Raw genomic sequence first — 16,429 nt, 5'->3', positions numbered from 1 at the left:
TTACGTGTTTATGTAAGTTATTAAACTTAGAATAACTTTCAGTGTGCTTTGATTTTATGAATTTGGTTGAATTATTTAATGAATAATTATTCATATATCTAACAAAATTAAATTCTAAACATACATGCTTATTTAATTAAAATATTTTAAAATTTGAACTGTATAATCTGTCTCAAATATTTTTCCTTTCCATTATTCCAAAAAAATTCCAATTTCTTTCTTCTACTTCCAGCAAGGTATGCTTCTGAGAAAATCTGATAACTAAAGTAGAATTACGGCAGATCCCCTGAGGTGATCACCTGAGGTCAGGAAGTTGAGACCAGCCTGGACAACATAGTAAAACTTCATCTCTACTAAAAATACAAAAATCAGCTCTGTGTGGTGGCACATGCCTGTAGTCCCACCTACTCAGGAGGCTGAGGCAGGAGAATCGCTTGATCTTGGAGGTGGAGGTTGCAGTGAGCTGAGACTGTACCACTGCACTCCTGCCTGAACAACAGAGCAAGTCTCCATCTCAAAAATAAATAAATTAATTAAAATAAAATAAAATAAAAATTGGATCATAAACATTGCTATAAAAATAAAGTGGAATTATGACTCAAAACATAAGCAATTACTTCATTTCTGAACTCTAACTACAAAAATAATGGATAAAGTATTTAGACAGCCAACTAAAATTATGTAATTGTGTGTCTTTAAAATACCACTTAAGCAAGTTTAAAAATTTTCCTTAACAATTTTGAATATAATGATATTCTAAAGGCAATAGTGAGTATTTTTTATTACTTAGTTTTCATAACATGTATAAAGAATAATGGAAGTTTCACAGGTACATTAAATCTACTTGCCCAGCTTAGTAAATATGCATTTTCTACAAAAGGAACAATATGGAATAAGGTAAAACGTTCATTGGTGAAGGTCAGTCTAGAATGACTCAAAAAGGTTTTAGCCTGAAAATTACATGTGGAAAGGAGTAAATTAACTTTAGGCTTCCCCAAATCATCTGATTGATAATATGACTACACTATCTGATTGGTAATACAATTTCACACATTTCAAACCTTTTCAGCCACTTTTCTTCTGCCCTTATCTGCTCAACCTCTAGAAATTATCACTGGTATTGGTTCCTCACCTGGAGATTTCTGGCAAACGAAATTTTAAATATAAAACGACCCCTGCAAACTGCTCCGCCAAGTAAAGTAATTCAGACTTTGTGTCAAGGTTCAAGAGAAGGCACACTGGAACAGCCTAGAATAAAAGAAACCAAATAAACAACAAGAATACCAAAATGCATACGTCATTGCTTGATGTTTGTGTGAAACCACGCCTTTTTGTCTGGTACTAATGTATCCTCTGTGATAAGCTAAAATAATTAAGAATACTTTTGGTGATAATGAAGACATATCTTCCATTTCCTTGTATAGTCTATCTATCAGTATAACCTCCAAGAATACGTGTTTTAAAATCACATTCAATGTGCCTGGCTTTAGATCTTTGTCTTTAATACCTCCTTTGCAAATTTTAGTCCTAAACACAAACTCTTCCTACAAGAATGAATATGTATTTCTTTAATTAACTGTCAGGTATAATATCTTCCATGAATTATGTCTGCAAATTATTTTTATTTGAAGTCAGAAATAGGTGTAAGAATTAATGTACCAATAAACGGCACCTCATTCATTCACTCATTCATCTATTAAGCAAAAGTTTCCTGAGCAAGAATGTGCTATTTGGAAAACATAAAGGAAATAAATATAAGTTAAGATCTCACAGTCTCCAAGGAATTTACCAGAAGATTATTTAAAGTCATCACATGTGGAATCAAGTATTTTTTTTCTAAGAGTGAAAACAAACATCAAAATGAAAAGCTTTTAAGGTATAAATCATTGAGCACATATGAGGATATTTTGAGGAGAATTACATACATAGCACTGTATTAAATATAGGCCCAGAAATAACATTTTATTTCCTCTTAGAGCTTTAATATTTCTATTCCAAGGCAGACGGTGGTATGTAACTACACCAAATACAGAAATAATAAAGGACTAAATTACAAAATAAATGTTCACTCAGCCTGGCATTTCATTGAAGTAGAACCATACCAAAATTACTACACATGCCAACTAGCTTATTACCAAGTAGGCTGCATAATATTGAATGTGACATTTTCCTGGATGTATATAGATTTGTCTTGGCAACAGACATAGAGGTATGTGTGTACACACAGTTAAATCATTATTTAGGCATTTTTTATGGTCGGCCTCATCATCATATATAATTTTACCTGCACTTATTAAAAAAAGATGCAGGAAAAAAATGAGCTCAGCTGGTGACATTTATTTCAATGAAGTAAAAATGAGGACCTACCCACAATATTCAATTCCTGGGTCAATTATGCATTAAATCTGAGTAACTAAAAGCAAGCTGGAGAGACACAGATTAAGAATTTAACCTCTCTGAATTCTGACGAACTTAAACCCCACTAAAGCCCAACTAAAATCGGTAGGGTACATTAAAACTGCACTTGTACCCTCTGAAACGTTATGAGCACTTTTATAAGTACTAACATGCCTAAGGTGTGATCAAACTTGTCAGAGTGGAATACAGAAAGGAGGCACTGGAAAATGTTTTCACTAAAGTTTCTATGGGAGATTATCTTTCACAACGAGGGGTATTAACCACAGCTTTTCTTGATTTCTTAAGTAAGCATACACTTTGTACTTTATAAATGTACAGGCTAAGATAAGTATGCTGTAAATTGTGATTCTAGCCTCTTTTTTTTTAAACGCAGCCACTGATTTTCCCCAATGTTTATGACTTACATGACCATATTTAGTAAATAATCATGACTCATAACGTGCTTAAAGCTATAGTAATTATTGTAGAACACCTGTACTTTCCTGACTTAACTCAGCTATGTCAAAATAAGTACCTAGGGTCTCTCCTTTTAGAAAAGAAGTGAGAAGTTAAGCATTGTGAAATGTTTACCTCACAACTCTTCTGATCTTGGGCAAGTTTGAATCCTTTTTTCCCATCACAGTAGCAAGAGTAACCTCCAGGGTAATTGACACAAAGCTGAGCACACATGTTCTCAGAGCATTCATCTATATCTGAGGATGAAAAAAAAAATACATATATATTATATGTATATATATAAATATATATTATATATATGATATGTATATATTATATACACATATTATATATTATGTATATATAATATATTATATATACACACATGTATATATACAATATATGTATATATTATATACATATATTATATTGTATATATTATATAGTATATATGTATATATACTATATAATATATAATTAATATATATGATTAATAATATACATTATATATATACATTTATATATATATATATATATATATAATTTTACCTTCACTTGTTAAAAAATCCAGAAAAAAAGAGTTAATATGGTGACATTTATTTCAATGAAGTAACAATGAGGACCTACCCTCCACTATTCCATTCCTGGGTCAATTATGCATTAAATCTGAGTAACTAGAAGCAAGTTTCTAAATGTTCAATCTGATAGGTGCAGGAGTATTCTGATTGTAGTATGACATAATCAATGATAACAGATCCTTAGGGAAAGACATCCTATGACATAAACTACATATAAATATAATAATATGGAAATATAAATTAGTTACAAGTATAATTTTTATTTATTTAAATATTTGAAACAAAAATTAATTTATAATTTTCAGTGATTAAGTATTCTATCAAATTGCTTATTTTGAATTTGAAGAAAAAAAGATTAAGAATCTCATCTTAACTGTCATTTCTGGTTATTAGAAGTCCATTGAGATTACCTCACCATTCATTGCTTTGAAAAAAAGAAAAAAGAAATGGGAAGGGGAAGAGAAAGGGAGAGGAAGATGAGGAAGTAAAAGAAAGGAAAGGGAAGGGAAGAAAAGACTCCTTTAATTAAAGGTTGATACAATTAGGAATTAAATTACAATATCAAGAACATTGAACTTCTCATAATGCAATAATTAATGGCGGCAATTAATTTAGGGAAATATCTTTATTTCTTATCTTTTTGTTTTTTAAAGAAAAAACTTCATTGTGTTGTAATCTCCCATATTATGAAATCTTCTATATGGTAACTGTCCCTACTCAATATTTTGAGAAAATCATTCTTGGAAATGTATAATACTATCTTGAAGCAAATGTCTACTTCAGAGATATATAAGATCATTGACATTTTCATTGGATATGCCCTATGACTTTTAAAACTCCACAAATTCATAAATGTTATTATTGAATATGTTCTCATGATTTAAAATATATTAAAAATCTATTTAATGATTTAAAATAGATTCCCAAAATTAATAATCCTTCAATAGCATTAAAACTGCATAATATATTATTAAAGTTATAGATAGACAATAGAGTCATATATAAATCTTTTTAAAAAATATGTCATTTGTTAATTAAAACAACAATACAGGTAATGAAGTTGGCTAACAATAATTCTACAGATGTCTAGAGTTTTCCATGGTAATTTCTATCTGCAATGGTGGGAAAAGAGAAATGTGGATGTGGTTGGCAGGGGGATAATTCTGGTGTGCACAAAGAGGTAGGCCATCAAAATCTCAAAAGCAGCGTATGTAGCTAAAAAATCTACTGTAAAATTAGTATTGATTTAGGCAACTTTATGGAGACAGAAAACAAGATTAGTGGTTACCTCTAAGGTAACAAAAAAAGAAAACTCACTGCTTAAACGTTTACTGCTTAAGAGTTTCTATTGGGGCAGATGAAAAAGTTTTGGAAATAGAAGTGACAGCTGCACAATAGAGTGAATGTAATTAATGCCACTGAATTTTATATTTAAAAATAGTTAAAAGGGTACATTAAAACTGTACTTGTACCCCTTAAGTCTATTTTTTAAAAGGTACATTATTTGTGCGTGAATATATATATATTCATTTGTATATATATTCATATATATACATTCATTTATATATATAGTCATACATATATGAATATATATATTCATATGAATATATATATAAATGTATGACTATATATATAAATGTGTGTGTGAATATATATATATTCATATATATATGAATATATATATATTCACACACACACATTTTATTGTGGCTATGTGTGTATGTGTCTATATACATACATATATATACACACACACATAATATATATATATTATATACATATACACACCCACACACATATAGCCACAATAAAAAACTTAGTATTAATTACTTCCAGACATGGCATTAAATCTGTTTTAAAAACTTTTTAAAATCTGGGGCCAGGCGCGGTGGCTCATGCCTGTAATCCCAGCACTTTGAGAGGCCAAGGCAGGCAGATCGTGTGGTAAAGAGATTGAGGCCGTCCCGGCCAACATGGCAAAACCCTATCTCTACTAAAAATACAAAAATCAGCTGGGCATGGTGGCACACGCCTGTAGTCCCAGCTACTCAGGAGGCTGAGGCAGGAGAATCACTTGAACCCAGGAGGAGGAAGTTGCAGTGAGCCGAGATTGTGTCACTGCACTCTAGCCTGGCAACAGAGAGATACTCTTGTCTGAAAAAATAAAATAAAATAAAATAAAATCCAAAGGAAGGTATGAGAGAATCTGTGTCATAATAAACAAGCCTATGCACAACTCTAACATGTTGAAGCTTCCTGAGACACAAAGGGCGGCGCCCCTGCAGCCACATGAAGTAACAGCGCCTCCAAGAGGGTGCCCCAAACCCAGAGGCTCTGACATTACTGATCAACATTTCTCCAATTTCTAGGGTTTTGTTATCATTTCTTTATCATAAGATAACAGAACTGTGTCATTTCTTATTTTAAAATAAATGACTTATTTATACATACACAGAAAATCACTGAAAAGCTTGGAATAAAAGCTCAGGTTTTTACACGCTCATTGTTTCATTCAGATGATTTTTAAGCTTGTGTCTTTCTTTTCTATGTATTGTTTTTCCTTCCAAAGTGAAATTCTCTTTATGTTTGAATATGATGTAAATGATGTGAAAATAGGGTTATCTTGTTTTTACCACACATGGAGGTCTCCAATTCATAGGCAGCCCAAAGGTCCAATTGGAGTGCATTACACTAAACTTAAATGCCATGTGCCCTACATACTTTCACTCTGGAAAGAAGCCAGTGTTAACTCAATTGAACAAGCTATATTAGGAATTAGAAAATGTGATTGTTGATGTCAAACAAAACCAATGCTTTTAAATATCAATTCAGGGTTCAAACCCACTCTCCCCACCATCAGTAATGATACCACTATCATTCTACCTTCACAAGACTTTGATTTGAGGTTGTATCTGTAGCCTTCGGGGCATTCACATTCATAGTCTCCTGGGATATTCTTGCACACAGCTATGCCACAGATGCTTGGCTTCAAAAAGCATTCATCCACATCTATAAATAAAGTCACTATATTAAAAAATATTTTTCCCATACCAGCAGAGCCTAGCAAAGAAAACTTGATTTGTGTTTCCTGGATCTAGTTTAATATATGTAATGAGATAACAGATTGGCCTTCAGACAAAAAAACATTAAATCTATCATCATATGTTAGTTTACTAAATATGATTTCTTTCTGCAAATGCATAGGGAATTTGATGTTCCTTTCTAGTTATGTTAAGAAGGAGAACGCTACAGAAATGTTCTTATCTGCCAGGCAGATAAGAAAACAAACAGAGATCTTGAAAACAGATTCACTTCATAGCATCACAACTAATTTTTGTACAGGGGATGGCACATCTATTCTACCTTGTTTCTTTGGAAATGAACAAACATCTAATTTGTGCACTACTATTGTTGCCTAAAGTAGACAACAGTGAGTCAAATTTAAAATAAGATTAAGGTCTCTAAGTACTTATAAATCTGTAGTTAATCCAATATGAATTTAGTGCTAAATTAATATCCCACAAATTTCAGATGCATATATCATATTGCAAAATGAAGTGGGAGACAGTATATTGATAGCAACTAGTCACCGGATGAGCACCTGTGAAGAAAACAAAACATGTGACAGAAATAGTGCAATGGAGGTGTAATTATTAGTGAACTCTTCTCTGTAATCTCTGGAGAAAGACAAATTCAGAACAGAAAATACGTTAAAAGTTGATGGCTTTTTTTCCAGACGAATGATCAAAATTTAGGTTATTACTTAAAATAACTTGCACAAAGATAATTCCTTGTAGGAATTTTTCTATATTTTGACGGTACCATTGTCAATATCCTGAGTGTAAATTGTACCATAATTTTGTAAAATGTTACCATTAAGGGAAAGTGGGCAATGGGTATATTAGTATCACTCTGTATTACTTCTTACAACTTCATGTGAATCTTCGATTAATTCAAAATAAAATTTCAATTTTTATAAAAGAGCTACAAACTCTGTTTTTGAAATAAAGTAAGCCTACGCAACTGTCTCTACAAAGATTTTTTTCTTAAATTAGCCAGGAGTGGCTGGGCATGGCAGTAGTGCTATAATCCTTGCACTTTGGGAGGTCAAAGTATTCGAGACCAGCCAGTGCATCATGGTGAAATTCCACTTCTTTATATTAGAAAAAAAAAGAGAAGAGAAAAAAATTAGTCAGGAGTGGTGGCATGTGTTCTAGTTACTAAGGGGGATAAGGCGGAGGATCACTTAATCCCAGAAGTTGGGGGATGGAAAATAAAATCAGAAAAATATGTCACTAAGTATATTTGGTTTGAGTCATATTGCAGGGAATTATTTAGATCATACAAGTTTAGGTTACAGTGCATTGATTTTATGACTCTACACTGACATCTAATGTCTGTTTGAAAAGTTTTATTCTTTCAGCTGGGTGCAGTGGCTCATTTCTGTAATCCCAGCAATTTGGAAGTCCAAGACGGGCAGATCACATGAGTTCAGGAGTTCAAGACCAGCCTGACCAAAATGGCAAAACCCTATCTCTACTGAAAAATACAAAAATTAACCAGGCGTGGTGGCATGCGCCTGTAGTCCCAGCTGCTCGGGAGGCTGAGGCAGGGGAATCACTTGAACCCAGGAGGCAGAGGTTGCAGTGAGCTGAGCACACATTACATTCCAGCCTGTGCATCATAACAAGATTCTGTGTCCAATAATAATAATAATAACAAGAAGAAAAGAAAAGTTTTATTCTTTCATTTTTACACAATTACTGGCAAGTGGATCCTAAGCATTTCTACATCTTGTAATAGTTTTTTTATTTAATATATTCTTATATATATTATACAAAGGTCCCCGTGTAATAGTTTTTTTTTAAATATATTCTTCTGTTTTCTACTGTATTACTTACATATCACGGGTAAACAATAATGCAAATGAAGAATATAAGAACAAATGTGCTCATCAGGAACATTCCTATTAATAAGAGCACTTTTGTAATCATTTATACATATATATGTGTATTAACTGAGTGGATAAGAATTAAATACTTTTTAGTTTTTAAAAAGTCACAAATTTGGCCAGGTGTGATGGCTCATGCCTGTAATCCCATGACCTTGCAAGGCTGAAGTGGACAGATCAATTGAGCCCAAGAATTTGAGACCAGCCTGGACAATGTGGCAAAACTCCATCTGTACAAAAGCTATAAACATTAGCCAGGCACGGTCGTGCACACCTGTAGTCCCAGCTATTTGGGAGGCTGAGGTGAGAGGATCACTTAATCCCAGGAGGTCGAGGCTGCAGTGAGTCAAGATAGCTCCACTGCACTCCAGCCTAGGTGACAGAGCAAAACCCTATCTACCTTAAAAAACAAACAAACATGAGGCCGGCGCAGTGGCTCACGCCTGCAATCCCAGCACTTTGGGAGGCTGAGGAGGGCAGGTCACGAGGTCAAGAGATCGAGACCATCCTGGCCAACATGGTGAAACCCCGTCTCTACAAAAAATAAAATAAAAATAAAAATAAAAGACATAAAAAAAAAAAGAAACCACAAATTGTTTAGAAAGAGACTATTAAAGTATTTAAGTGTAGAAGTATGAGCGGGTACTATTTGTTTATAAAATGCATATTTATGATAGTTTTTCTATAACTCATGTTCTAATGACAGACTTATTCTGAATAGTCTCAAAATTCAAACTCAAACAGATCTTCAAATAGGCGGATAAGAAAGATACATGGTCACAAATTTGATAACTGTTTAGAAGAATTTGTTGTTAATGTAGTTCACTTTAGTCATTTAACTGCAGTTTAAATAATATTATAAATTATACCACACTAAACACTACTATGCAGTAAGAGGGAGATGATTTGTATATGAATCCGATTTAGGGCTTTACCGAAACGTATAAAATAAAGACTTGAACAAGAAATTTACATTTTTATAACTTTTTTTTTTTTAACATTTTAGCAAAACAAAAAAAGTAGTGGAGGAGAGAACTTGGGTGTTAATTATACCCAGTTTCTAAGGGCAAAATTTAGCTCCAGATGGGAAATTTTGTTTTCAGTTATCCACACACCTGGTATGTATATTTGAAGATTGAGTTTCAGCATTAACACAGTCAAACTAAAGGACCATACACAGAGAGAAAAAAAGTCAAAATTTACAGATACAAAACAATTAATAACAAAATAAATATACCAGTAAAATGACTTGTTAGAAAGCTATACTAACAGGGAATATTTAAGTCTGAAAAAGGAATTATGACCAATGACATGATCTCAAAGGTATAAAGAGAAAGAAAACTAGATCTTCTTTTCTTTTCCAAAACCACAACAGGAAATGAGTTGCCAGAGGAAGGATTTATGTTGGGAATCAGAAAAGTATTTCTGAAAAGAAAAATAAAATACAATGGAAGAGGTTATTGTAGTGGATTTCTTTCTATGGCTGTTTATCTTACTAGAAGAAAAAAAAAATAATGTCTTAAAGGATAAACAATGACTTTGCTAAGTTTGTAGCATGCAAAGACTTGCATTGAAATGTCACATTATAGGCCGGGCGCGGTGGCTCAAGCCTGTAATCCCAGCACTTNGAAGGAAGGAGGGAAGGAAGGAAGGAAGGGAAGGAAAGAAGGAAGTAAGGGGAGAAAGGAGGGAGGAAGGAAAATGGAGGAATGAAGGCAGGAAAACGGGATGGGAGGAGGGACATGGAATGAAGGGGGGAAGGAAGGAAGAGAGGAAAAAAAGGAGGGAGGAAGGAAAATGGAGGAATGAAGGCAGGAAAACGGGATGGGAGGAGGGACATGGAATGAAGGGGGGAAGGAAGGAAGAGAGGGAGGAAACGAACAGAAAGAAGGAGGGAAGGAAGCAGGAAAGGAAGGGGGAGAAGAGGAAGAAAGGGAAGGAGGCAGACGGAGGAAGACAGAAAACACAGGAGCACAGAAGCGCAGAAAGAACACAACGTTGAGGCCATTGGGTCAGACGCCTGCGGAGGAGGCGATCGACCACGTTCTCCACCGACAACACGGCTCTTGTGAACGCCCCGTGCAAATTCCTCCCCGGCACGCGAGACATAAATCTTCACGCTCCGATGATTTACTTCACGTCTCTTGCCATCCGTGCCCCATAAATTAGAACCATAAATACCATTGGCGGAAGACAATGGAACAGGCTCTTCTGCACACACGCGGTCCCGTTCCCTCTTCTCCTCTACCAACCACCAGCCACGGGACGTGGGGCACCTGCATGCTGACCACACCGAGCCAACATATGTGCCTGTTCAGCAGCTGGCGAAGGAAGGCGAATGTAGACAATCTCGACTTGTGGTCTAAGAAAAAAAAAAAAGGCAAAGAAAGAAAGAAAGAAATTCATTATTTATGAGTGCCAACAAAACTCTTTCATAGTTGTGAGATTCGAAACACATGTGCGTTTGCAGAATATCATTAGCCGACGCCTTTACGTCTTAAGAAAGGAAGCAAGAGCCGGGCGCGGTGGCTCAAGCCTGTAATCCCAGCACTTTGGGAGGCAGAGGGGAGTGAATCACCTGAGGTCAGGGGTTCAAGACCAGCCTGGCCAAGGTGGTGAAACCCCATCTCTACTGAAAATACAAAAATTAGCAGGGCGTGGTGGCACACGCCTGTAGTCCCAGCTACTCAGGAGGCTGAGGCAGGAGAATCGCTTGAACCCGGGAGGAGGAGGTTACGGTGAGCCGAGGTCACGCCACTGCGCTCCAGCCTGGGTGACAAGAACGAAACTCCGTCCCAACCCCCGCCAAAAAAAAAAAAAAAGAAAGAAATGTCACTTTATAATGAAATTCTTTATTGAAACATGCACGCAGGTGTGTACATGCACAAACAATAAGAAAATAACAAAATATGTGTGTTATCAGTACTATAAACTAAAATGCAGGCTGGGCACAGAGCTCACACCTGTAAACCCAACACTTGGGAGGCTGAGGCAGGAGGCTCACTTGAGTTGGAGATAAGTCTGGGCAACATGAAGAAATGCCGTCTCTACAAAAAATACAAAACAAAATTAGCTGGGCATGGTGGCATGCACCTGCAGTCTCATCTACTTGGGAGGCTGAAGTGAGAAGATCAATGAAGCCTGGGAGACTGCGGCTACAGTGAGCTGTGATGGAGCCACTCCACTCCAGCCTGGGAGATGGAGTGAGACCCTATCTCTCAAAAACAAACAAAAACTCTCACAAAGCTTCAATGTGGATAAAATGTGTTAGTATAAGCACTTACAATCAGTTTTCCAAAACTTCCTAGTAAAATTTCTCTACCTGGAATTATTCTCACACAGTAAATGTGTTTTAATTCTACCATCTTGCTCTTACCTCTACAGTCTTTTTTATTTGAAAGCATAACAAAACCACTTTTACAGGAACAGTGATAACTTCCAGGTGTATTATCACAAATTTGGCTGCAACCTCCATTTAGATTTGAGGGATCTTTGCATTCATTTATATCTAAAAAAAGGAAAAAAATAAATTATCATTAAAGCGATATAACCTGCAGAGAACTTTTCAGGAGAGCAATCCTGATGAGCCGGGCGGGGTTATTATACATACCAAATTCACACTTTTCTCCTTGCCAGCCTGGTTTACAAATGCAAGTAAAAGTGGCTTTTCCATCTCTGCAGCTCATATATCCATCTTCATTGCACGGCAGAGGACTACACTGGTCGGGAATGGCTGAAGGAAATAGACATCTATTTATTTGTTTACATCATGTCATGGTAAAATAAAATTGTGTGCTCTTTAATAAAAATCCTGTTCATGAAGCCTAGAACCAGTGGGAAAAAAATGCAACTCCTTCCTTTAAATAATACTTTTTTAAAATTAAAAAGTGAGTCCACTAGGCAAACCTTTATAATTATTTTGTAAAAAGAAACTACTGATGGCAGCAGTGGCCCACCTAGAGTGGCTGCAGCGGGGAGCCAGGCCTGGGCCTCCCACTCCACAGAGCAGGGAGGAGCCCCACGCTCCCCGGGCGCTGCTGCAGCTTCTGTGTTGTGGCTCTGGATCTGGGGGTGTCTGTGCTCTTGGGGGCCTGCTCCCACTGCCTGGCTTCTCCCTGCAGTAGGCATCCATTGTGATCTGAGGCATGGCCATGGCTTCATGCTCCATGGAGCTGGTGAAAGCCAAGGACAAGCAGGAGCCCCATGCCTTCCAAGCTGGCAGGACAGGAGCCCTCTGAGTGCAGCTGCAGCTGCCCAAGCCCAGCTGGAAACATGGGCACCTCTGTGCTATTGGGTGCTTGCAAAGGCCCCCCTGCCCAGCACAGGCTCAGAAGAGCCTGCTCCTGCTTCCTGGCCTCTTTCCACTCCTGGCGCCCACTCTGATCATGGAGCAGGGTTGGGACTGAAACTGACTGTAGTTGCAGCCTGGATGGGTGGGCACAGGCTCAGGGCAGTGGTAATGTGCCAGCCCCCTGCCTCCTCCAGTCTTTGGGCTCCAACAAGCATGGGAGGGGAGCTGAGGGGGGTACTGAGGGCAGCTCAGTGCTGGCCTGCAGGCACCCCCCTGTCACAAACAGCCTGGGTGCCATGAACACTGGCAGGAGGTAGACAGGTTCCTGGGCAGAAAAGAGTGAGTCCCCTATGAAGTCTCACCTTCAGGATGGGGAAGGCCTGAAGCCTGTGGGCTGGGCTGCCAGTCCTCCTGACTCAAGGGGGAACTCCTGGTGCTTTTTCCTGGGCCCTTCCATGGCTGCCCATGGACCAATAAGCATGCACTTCCCCGAGCTAAAGACCGTAAATACCCCAGACTCAGCCAGAGCAGAAGAGATGTCCAGACAACCAGCTGCAGAAAGAAGCTACCCCTTCCAGGGCTTCCTCTCTACTGAGAGCTGCAGACTTCTGAATGACCAGCCTGTAGAAAAGAACCATCTTCTCCAGGCCTTCCTCTACTGAGAGCCGCAGATGACAGGGCAATCAGCAGCAGAGAGTAGCCACCCATTCTAGGCCTCCTCTCTGCCAAAAGCTGCAGAGATCATGGGATGACCTGGCTACAGAGAGGAGCCACCGGCTTCAAGGCCTCCTCTCTGCTGACAGCTGAACACTAGATGGGGCGACCTGCCTACAGAAAGGAGCTACCCAGTGAGGGTCTCCTCTGAGCTATTCTAATGCTCAGTAAAGCTCCTGTTCATCTTGCTCACCCTCCACTTTTAAAGAACTCAGGCAAACGCACTACCAGCCACAGAGATTTCCATTCAGAAAAGCAATACCCCAAAGGTCCCATAACACTACTTTTACATTATATATACAGTATTTCATAACTATAATTTAGATATTTTTCCAAATAAATTACCTTATTTGAGCCTTAGAACAACTCTGTAGGGTAGACAGAACAACACTGTTCTCAATATTAATAGAAAAAAGAGACCAGGTGTGATGGCTCTTGCCTGTAATCCCAGCACTTTGGGAAGCCAAGGCAGAAAGATCACTTGGGGTCAGGAGTTCAAGACCAGCCTGGGCAACATGGTGAAACCCCATCTCTACTAAAAATATAAAACTTAGCTGAGCATGGTGGCTTATGCCTGTAGTTGCAGCTACTTGGGAGGCTGAAGTACAAGAATTGCTTAAACCTGAGAGGCAGAGGCTGCAGTAAGCCAAGATTATGCCACTACACTCCAGCCTGGGTGATGGAGCAAGACTCTGTCTCAAAAAAAAAAAAAAGAAAAAGAAAAAAAGAACTTAAAACATTCAACCTGGGCTAAGATGATGTCACAGGAACCAGGCTTATCTTCCTGCCTTAAGTAAGTAGAACTTCAGTCTATGTAAAATATTGGTTTTTCAAACATGGGTGAATAGGAAGGAGAACACTGTGATTCCTAAGGAAAAGAAAAGAAACAAGCTGAGACCTACAATTGCACCACATGACTGCGTGGAGGGAGCTACTATGCAACAGTGCAGGAAACACAAACAGAGCCCAGTGTCTCCCTGGGTTGAGAAAACAAATATTGGAGTTTGGGGAGATCACACTAGAATTTTGCTGGTCAGAGTGCTATAAAGGCAAAGAGGGGAGAAAAATGTGTGTGTATGGAAAGAGAGGCAGACAGAAAAACGGAAAGACTCCGGAGATCTGTAAAAAGATCCCCTGTGGTCTTTGGCTGAATGATGATTTGCAAAGGAAAATTTCCAGGGCTCATAGAGAGATAGGGATAGTTTGTTTGAGGCTACCCAGACCTTAAAAGATTTCACAGTAAAAAGGACATCAGGTAGAATCCTCACAAGGATATAGGCTTATTATTGAGGCTAAGTAGTTTCAAGCTAATGGCTACTCTAGATTGCCTTAATAGAGCTTATAAATCAAACCTGAAAAGATTTGTTTTTAAATTATTCCATGTAAGTTAGCTAAGTGCTGCAACAAAATCAAACACTATTTGGAAGAAGACAAGAATATCCAAAACCCAGCAACATAAGCTGTAAGTGTATTTTCTTTTCCTTAGGAGTCACAGTGTTCTGCTTCCTGTTCTCCAATGTTCAAAACTTAGACCAAAGTTTATTTTTTTATAAACTTAGACCAAAGTTCTACTTATTTAAGGCAGAAGGATAAATCTGGCCCTTGTTACATCATCTTCGCCCAAATTGAAAATTCGAAGTTCTTTTTTCTTTTTATGCTGAGAATAGTATTGTTTGTTTTGTCCAGTAAACAATGAAAAATAAGTAGGGGTCAGATGCAGTGGCTCACACCTATAATATCAGCACTTTGGGAGGCAGAAGATGGAGGATAACTTGAGGTCAGGAGTTTAAGACCAGCTTGGGCAACACAGTGAGATGTAATCTTTACAATTAATTTAAAAAATAAATTCTCAGGCCGGGCACGGTGGCTCAAGCCTGTAATCTCAGCACTTTGGGAGGCCAAAGCGGGTGGATCACGAGGTCAAGATCGAGACCATCCTGGTCAACACGGTGAAACCCCGTCTCTACTAAAAATACAAAAAATTAGCTGGGCATGGTGGCGCACGCCTGTAATCCCAGCTACTCAGGAGGCTGAGGCAGGAGAATTGCCTGAACCCAGGAGGTGGAGGTTGTGGTGAGCCGAGATCGCGCCATTGCACTCCAGCCTGGGTAACAAGAGAGAAACTTCGTCTCAAAAAAAATAAATAAATAAAAATAAAAAATAAACTCTCCAGCTGTGGTAGTCCATGCCTGTTGTCCCAGCTATTTGAGAGTCTAAGGCAGGGGGATAGCTTGAGCCCAGGGATTTGAGGTTACTGTGAGCTATGATTGGACCACTAGACTCCAGCCTGGGTAACAGTGAGACGTTATATCCAAAAAAAATAAAATAAAATAAAATAAAATGAATAGGCATGTAAAGAAACAGGAAAAAATAATTTATAACCAAGAGAAAAATCAATTGATGAAAATACATCAAAAATGAAAGAGATGACAGAAAAGGCAGAAAAATAAGTAAATACAACTGTTTTAAATGCACTCCATATGTTCCAGTAGTATATACAAGCATGATAAAAAAAAATAAAAATAAAAAGACGATGTTGAACAGACCCAAATGTGACTTACTGAAATGAAAAATAAACTATATAAAATGAAAAATACACTAAATGGGATTAGAAGTAAATTACATGTGGGAGAAGAAAAGAAGGGTGAACTTGAAAACATCAGCAGTATCCAAAATTAAATAAGGACAGATAAGAAGTATAAAGACAATAAATACATAAATAAATTAATAAGTAACCAGAGCATGAACAACTTGTTAACCAAAATCAAATGGTCTAATATATGTGATTGACATTCCAAGAGAAGAGGGAACATAGCAGGAGAAAAGAAAAAAGAAATTTGAATAATAATAGTAAACAGTTTTCCAAATTTGATGAAAAGTTTAAACTCACAAATCCTAGAAGCCCACTATACATCAATCAGGATAAACCTCAAAATACTATTTCAAATTAGAGAAAACCAGGGAAAAACAGAAGTCTTAAACACAGTGCATACACATAGAAAAAAGCTAAGAATGACAGCATATTTCTCATCGGCATCTATT

The 16,429-nt window shown here is 37.3% G+C and overlaps 1 protein-coding gene across 1 annotated transcript in view; it reads right to left on the bottom strand.

The window, feature by feature from the left end:
- The window catches only part of PROS1 (protein S), a 99,418-nt gene that overhangs the window by 22,012 nt on the left and 60,977 nt on the right, over positions 1-16,429 (bottom strand). The window contains exons 5-9 of the mRNA XM_017519734.2: positions 11,993-12,115; positions 11,759-11,890; positions 6,315-6,440; positions 2,989-3,110; positions 1,133-1,248 (exon numbers count right to left, since the gene is read on the bottom strand). Coding sequence (XP_017375223.1) covers positions 1,133-1,248; positions 2,989-3,110; positions 6,315-6,440; positions 11,759-11,890; positions 11,993-12,115 — 619 coding nt within the window. The remainder of the gene's footprint in view (positions 1-1,132; positions 1,249-2,988; positions 3,111-6,314; positions 6,441-11,758; positions 11,891-11,992; positions 12,116-16,429) is intronic.

The sequence above is a fragment of the Cebus imitator genome, unplaced genomic scaffold (genome assembly GCF_001604975.1).
Source record: "Cebus imitator isolate Cc_AM_T3 unplaced genomic scaffold, Cebus_imitator-1.0 Scaffold771, whole genome shotgun sequence".
Classification (NCBI taxonomy): Eukaryota; Metazoa; Chordata; class Mammalia; order Primates; family Cebidae; genus Cebus; species Cebus imitator.
The sequence above is the reverse complement of the archived record's forward strand: the minus strand, read 5'-3'. Positions and strand labels throughout refer to the sequence as shown.